Source organism: Zea mays, chromosome 4 (genome assembly GCF_902167145.1).
Source record: "Zea mays cultivar B73 chromosome 4, Zm-B73-REFERENCE-NAM-5.0, whole genome shotgun sequence".
In the NCBI taxonomy this organism is placed as follows: domain Eukaryota; kingdom Viridiplantae; phylum Streptophyta; class Magnoliopsida; order Poales; family Poaceae; genus Zea; species Zea mays.
This window is the reverse complement of record NC_050099.1, coordinates 202,482,252-202,489,312: the sequence shown is the minus strand read 5'-3', so window position 1 is coordinate 202,489,312 and position 7,061 is coordinate 202,482,252. Positions and strand designations below refer to the sequence as shown.

Sequence of the window (7,061 nt, the reverse complement as noted above, 5' to 3'; positions counted from 1 at the left end):
CCGTAATATCCAGGACCGGATAACGCGTGGCGGTGTACCAGGTCCACACAGCTCGATCAGATTGGGCTTTGGGCCCAGTCTTCCTTCTGTTTGAGCGACCGACACCAACAGCTGGACCCCACCGCCCACCGACTGAGCCCATCCTAGCCGTCCGTTCCCTCCGTCGGTCGACTCGGTCCGTCCCGCGCTTCCCCGCTCCCGCACGGAACGATTCACGAGGCCACTTTCCACAACGGCCTGCCCAGTGGTCAGTGCCCACGAGCTGCTGCTTCCACGTCGGGGCCGCGCCGACGAGCCGTCTACTGCGATCCGAGCCGTCCGTGGGGTCAACGGTCAGAACGCACGCACGAATCTTACGCGGCGTTCGAACGAATCTCCCCTTCCTCCGTGTAGACGTGTAGTATACCCGTTGCCCTCCCTCCTTCCTTCGTTCCTCCCACGGCGACACACCACGCGTCGCCGACCACCGCCACCGAATCGCCGCTTCCCATCATCATAGACTATCGAGGCGTCGTCACACGGCCCGCTCTTCCATCAGGGCGCGTCCACCGGCCAAGCCGCCCTGACCCCCGGCGCATTCTCCTCTCGGTGCCGACTGCCGAGATCTCCCCGGCCCTCTCCCGAGAGGAGTGCCCGCTCTTGACCCGACGTCCGCGATGACGGTGGCGGCGCTGCAGGCGATGGACGCGCTGTCGCGGCGGGCGACCATGCTGCGGGACTCTCTGCGGCGAAGCCAGGGGAACACGGACGGCATGGTCACCATCCTCGGCTCCTTCGACCACCGCCTCTCCGCGCTCGAGGCCGCAATGCGCCCCACCCAGGTTCGCCCGCCCCGTATCATGCCCCACCATTTTGGACGCGTCACGCCTTCGTTGGATGGAATTTGAGGCGGGTATGATTGGTGGAGTTGCAGGTGAGGACGCACGCGATCCGGACGGCGCATGAGAATATCGACCGGACCATCAAGGCCGCCGACGGCATCCTCTCCCAGTTCGATCTCGCTCGCCGGGTGCGTTCGATGTTCCTCTTTCAATTAACATGCTAGACGTTTAGCCGAAATCATGGTGAATTGGATAAAGTTTTCTTGTGGCATCCTGTGGATCTGAGGGAATCTGAATGAATGTGCAAAAAGGCCAGGCGATTGCGATGATTTGTTGCTGAATTATTAAACTGTGTGGTAGGTTTAGATTTCGGACTTAATCAGCATGTAGTATTAACATGATTAAGGTTTATACGAGCAGTTAATTAGGTTCAATGCAGGAATCACTCATACAAAATAACTGTTCTCAGGTCGAAGGATGTAACTCCCGTTTAAGGATACATTGTTTAGGGGAATCACCATTATGATATCAGATTGAGTTGCCTTGATTATAGCGTTTCTTTTCAATGGCATGCTGTTTTGTGAAAAAAAATATCATCCCTGAACTGTTAAATTGATGGCTAGCTGAACTCATTGCATTGAGCATATATTAATCCTTCAAGCTACTGCAGTTGGCTTTTGGTCAGGCTTCAAGTTTAAATGTTGCGATTTTTGCGCCTTCACTTAGTTTGTGTGATTTTTGGCTTCATGCTTTAGGCTGAGGCAACAATATTGAGGGGTCCCCATGAGGATTTGGAGAGCTACCTGGAGGCAGTGGATGTGCTGAAAGGCATTTCTCGCTTCTTTTCCTCAAACAAGAACTTCAAGAGTAGTGAAGGAGTTCTGAATCATGTCAACAATCTGTTAGCTAAATCTACTCTGAAGATTGAAGAGGAATTTAAGCAGCTGATGAGTACATACAGGTAAGACTGTTAACTTACGGCTGGTGTATCTAGTGATTCAGAGGCTCAGTCATTAAGGCCTCCTTCATGTATTTCGCTCCATATATTGGCAAAAGAACAACTAACTTATCACTGTGTTCTTCTAGTGAAGCAAAGGCATGAAGTTGTACTTATCTAAAAAAAATTGTGTCGATTGTCCTTTTCTTTTCAGCAAACCTATCGAGCCAGATCGCCTGTTTGACTGTCTACCCAAGTCTCTTCGTCCAACAAAAGGTGACCACGAGACCGATGGAGGCAGCCATCATCCATCCAAAGGCTTGGAGGCTGCCGTATACAGGACCCCAACATTAATTCCTCCCAGAATATTGCCTCTCATGAATGACATAGCTCAGCAGTTGGTTCAGGCTGGAAATCAGCAAACTTGCTATAAAATCTACAGGCAGGTTTTGGTTTTCACTATTATTGTTTTACATCTATTCTGAGCCTGTCCTTTCTTTAGTTGCACTTTATGCCTCGAATAGGAATTTTGACATTTGTTTTTTAGTAATTCAATCTATTTCCCATTCTTCCTTCAGAGATTATCGTGCTTCAGCACTAGAGGTGAGCCTTCGGAAGTTAGGAGTGGAAAAACTTACTAAAGATGATGTACAAAAAATGCAATGGGAGGCTTTGGAGGCTAAAATTGGAAACTGGATACATTTTATGCGAATCGCGGTGAGGATCATTTTTTAAATGTACTCATGTTATGGTTATCTGTTTCAGCATCAAGCTAACAATGTTATACTTTTCAAACAGGTCAAATTATTACTAGCAGGAGAAAGAAAAATCTGTGATCAGATTTTTGATGGTGTGAATTTTAACAAAGGCCATTGTTTTGCTGAACTCACAGCAAATAGTATTATAACTCTTTTCAGCTTTGGAGATGCTGTTGCTAAAAGCAAAAGGTCTCCTGAAAAGCTGTTTGTGTTGCTTGACATGTATGAAGTAATGCGTGAACTTCAACCAGAGGTATTCTGGAAGTACCTTATAGATGCCACTATCCAAATGTTGCATACTTCTCGATGTTGGGTTCTAAACTATTTGATTTTGATGAAGATTACAAAGATGTCAATACTAGCTTTGCTTGAACCTTTGCTTTTATCAGATCGATGAAATATTTGAAGGCAAACCTTGCACTGAGATGCGGGAAGCTGCATCAAGCTTAACAAAGCGCTTGGCGCAGACTGCCCAGGAAACATTTGCAGATTTTGAGGAGGCAGTTGAAAAAGATGCTTCAAAAACTATTGTTCAGGATGGAACAGTCCATCCTTTGACTAGCTATGTGATCAATTATGTCAAATTCCTATTCGAGTAAGTTCCCTTTCTCTTATGGTCTGTGAAGCCATGGGCATGTAAAATTGTTGATTATATAAATTTGACTAACACATTGTTAAAAACAGTTTTTAACTGTGGCTTATTATGAGGCTTTATGCTTCTGATCTTCTCAGATTTATTCTGACCTTCATCTCCATTGAAGAGACATATAATTAAAGACCATAGGTTTAGATGAAGTAGAAAGGATTTTTAAGTGCTAATATTAGTAGACTGGTTCTTTTAGGAGGAAAAACTGTACCACAATACTGAATAAGATTTTTGAACAAATTTGAGTCGGGCAAGTTCTGCCTATAGGTGGTAGTACCTATAAGAAGCTATTTATAGCATCTTTTGATCTTTTTCATTTTTCTCATGAAGTAATGTCACATTTGTTTATTGTTTTGCTGATGCTGTTTCTGAAATTCCATGCATAACAATTGTCACTCTGATTTGAACAGTTACCAGTCAACATTGAAGCTACTGTTTCAGGAATTTGATAGTGGCACTGAGGCAGAATCTCAGCTTGCTGCAGTTACCACAAGGATAATGCAGGCCCTACAGAATAACCTAGATGGGAAATCTAAACAATATAAGGATCCTGCATTGACACACTTGTTTCTTATGAACAACATCCACTATATGGTTAGATCTGTTCGCAGGTATGTTTGTATTTACAAGATCTGTATCTTATGATGTTCTGATAGCCTATTCATTTAATGATCTCTTGTGTTGCCTCAGATCAGAAGCAAAAGATATACTTGGTGATGACTGGATTCAGAGGCATCGCAGGATTGTGCAGCAAAATGCCAATCAATATAAACGTGTTGCTTGGGCAAAGGTTAGAGGATACAAAAATATTCAAAGATCGTGCATGACACATTGCAATTTTTGTTTGGCTGCATGATGTTAGATATGCAATCCCCTTTTGGTTCAGGGAATGGATCTTTTTGTCTTGATCAGAATGCTGTTTAATTAATATGCTTTAGTGGCCATCACTCTGAAAAGCGAAATGACCTCTAGCTGAGTTGGTTAGATTGTCTGAATAACACTCCTCAGGTTCTGAGTTTGACTCTCCATGGGAGCGAATTTCAGGCTGGGGTTAAAAAATCCTCTCGTTTGCCATCGCCTGTCCCACGCCAAAGCATATGTTTAAGGTCTGGTACTGGTCGCAGTCGTTCTCACATGAGCTACGTGCCACTGTGTGTGTGGATGTGACAGGGATTCGGGGGTTTTCTCGACCTGGGTCTTCTCTTAATACAATGTCCGAGAGCTGTCTTACATACATTGCTACAGTTAGAATTTTGCTTACAAAATACATCTATGTTGAGTATGGACTGACCCTTCAATTCAGAAATTGTAATGTCTGGAAGTCCCTTCTGTACGTCCACTACTAAGAAAATTTATGTACACACATGCCAGAGCAAAAAGTGTGGCAATGCTGGGCTGACTTGGACTTAAGTTTTCTAGGCATTTTTGTAGTTTTGCTATAACTAGAAGGCATTCTTTAATGTCCATTTGAGTTTTGGATTCATCAGTTAGCATGTTTGTTATGTATTATTGCATTGTTGTACATAGTTTACATATAGAACTGCACTTGACTGTGGCTGCTCTGCTTCTGTTATTTTAGATTCTTCAGACACTTTCTGTTCAAGGTGCGGGCAGCGGGGGTGACCTTACCAGCAGTAGTGTTTCAAGAGCCACAATCAAAGAACGGTGAGTGATTGAAGGCATAGTGTGTTTAACTGTTTTAGACAACAACAGAAATCAACCACCCTCCTCATGTCTTTTGCTTTGTCAGGTTTAAGTCTTTCAATACACAATTCGAAGAGCTTCACGCGAAGCAATCACAATGGATCGTACCTGATCAAGAACTACGAGAATCCTTGAGGCTCGCTGTAGCCGAAGTCCTGTTGCCAGCCTACCGATCTTTTATCAAACGCTTTGGGTATACATCATGAGACAATTTCATTAGCCGGCCGCTAAGACAGTAGCTTTCCTGTTGTTTTACTTGCTATGCATTCTATGGTAGTAATTTGCTACATCTTGCCACTAACAGTGCTAGTAAGATGTGACTGTAGTATCATTGTGACTTGCAGCAATCTTGTGGACAACAACAAGAACCCGCAGAAGTACGTGCGGTACAGCCCAGAAGCAGTGGACCAACTTCTAGGCCAGTTCTTCGAAGGGCAGCAATGGGCGGAGCAAAAGCGCTGAGCAACATAGAGTGAGAGTGACGGCATGAGTACAGCCAGATGCCAGTAAGTTCAACAGCACAGATTTCTTCCGAAGCAACCACCAGTTCCTTCTCGCACTACATATAATATATAGTGACATAAACGTCTGCTGTGCAGGCACTACCTAGTTTTCTTTTCTCAGAAAAAGCGCGCCTAAGTTTCTTTTCTCGCCATTTGGGTGGCTGGAACGGAAAGCTAACGGCAAAAAAGTGTTGGTGGAACTTTCTTGCTGGAGGTTCCTAAACTTATTAGTGTTGATCTATAAAAGGTAAAAGAACGAGACCTCTACGGTTGTGGCCTTGTGGGTTCACAATCAGCAGTTCCAACACCAAGGACTAGTTTGATAATTCCATTTTTCCAAAGGATTTTCATTTTTCAAGGGAAATTCATTCATTTTTCCTTAGGAAAACGGGAATCCCTTAGAAAAATATAGTAACTTTTTTTTGGGTGCCGTAGAAGTATTGTTTTCATCAGTATAGAACCATATGTTGCAATAAAATTGTTCCTTAAAGATAGATGACGATGATTGCAATTGAAGCGATGGCATGAACCTAAATTTTCAGCGGTAGTTATGACGAGGGAAAAGAGGTGATAGCGCTTTCCTCTTCTTTTCTCACGAATTGCGATCCTACTCGAAGGAGAATAAAGAAGGAAGCAAGCGTTTTTGTTGTCTGGTATATATACTTTCTATGTAGGAGTAGATAGCAAGTGACTGGATGGGGCCGGGCAAGGACGTTACGTTGCTAAGCCTAAGAGCATCTCCAACAATGTCTCAAACTAATGTCTCAAATCGAAATATAGGGCTCTACACAGGAAAAACCACTCCAACAATGCCTTAATTCAATAAATTTTGTCAAAAAACTATAGGGCACCCTCTCAAGTGCCTCAAATATACTACACCGTAGTGGGCTGCCCTATAATATAGATTTGGGGCTTTACTGTTGGAGAGGGGTGTTTTGTTGGTGCCCTAAATTGTATAAAATTTACTTATTTTTAAATTATAAGGCATTTTTATAGGTCACGTTGTTGGAGATGCTCTAACAAGGTTAGCAGTTTTTGGTTTCACTGGAATAACGTAAAGATCGTCCGGAAACTTTTTGGTCTGCATCTTTCGGTGTCGATTTATATGGAAATCTCATTCCAATTTTACCTTTTTGACGATATAAAAACCCCACGAATCCACCTTTCTCGTGCCAATAATTGAAAAGGAAATCCAAAAATACCTCTTGTAATTTGTAAGTCGTGTGACTCGTGTCATTCACAGCCACGCTTGCAGAGCTCGATCTGGCGGTCTCGTGTTTGGCCTCCTTTTTCAGCTGCTTATCAATGGAACTCTCTGTACGTACCAATTTCTAAGATATTCTGGCATTTAAGTCTGGTTGAGAAAAAAGCACTAAATGACCATTGTAACACCTCAAAATCCTATCTTTAGGATTAGGAAGAATTCAACTAAGTTCTAAATAAGCATGCTTTTATAATAAAATTAGAAAACAAGATGCTCCTATAAAGATTATCTTTTATAGTTAGAAATACTCTCTAAAGATCTAAACTAAATAAAGGTTTTATAGGTATATCTTTACATAGATAAATAATAAATATTATATTTCGTTTTGCGTAGATAAAATTGTCTTAATTAAATTGTATGAAGTGATCTTTAATTATTGGTGTGAATCATTTTCTTATTCTTCATAATTATGGGCATTTGCTTAAAAG

General features: G+C 42.6%; 1 protein-coding gene across 2 annotated transcripts; it reads left to right on the top strand.

Moving 5' to 3' along the window:
• The first annotated feature begins 392 nt into the window (after positions 1 to 392).
• On the top strand, positions 393 to 5,863 carry LOC100281424 (uncharacterized). Of its 2 annotated transcripts, NM_001368009.1 has the most exons (13): positions 393 to 821; positions 914 to 1,009; positions 1,577 to 1,782; positions 1,973 to 2,200; positions 2,337 to 2,475; positions 2,557 to 2,769; positions 2,906 to 3,111; positions 3,573 to 3,773; positions 3,853 to 3,952; positions 4,742 to 4,827; positions 4,913 to 5,059; positions 5,211 to 5,372; positions 5,466 to 5,863. In NM_001368009.1, exons 1-12 carry the CDS (start codon positions 657 to 659, stop codon positions 5,326 to 5,328), a joined length of 1,905 nt encoding a protein of 634 aa, NP_001354938.1. In that variant the 5' UTR covers positions 393 to 656; the 3' UTR covers positions 5,329 to 5,372; positions 5,466 to 5,863. The 2 variants fall into 2 exon arrangements, with proteins under 2 accessions (NP_001354938.1, NP_001147814.2); NM_001154342.2 differs by having other exon boundaries at positions 5,211 to 5,862.
• The last annotated feature ends 1,198 nt before the right edge of the window (positions 5,864 to 7,061 follow it).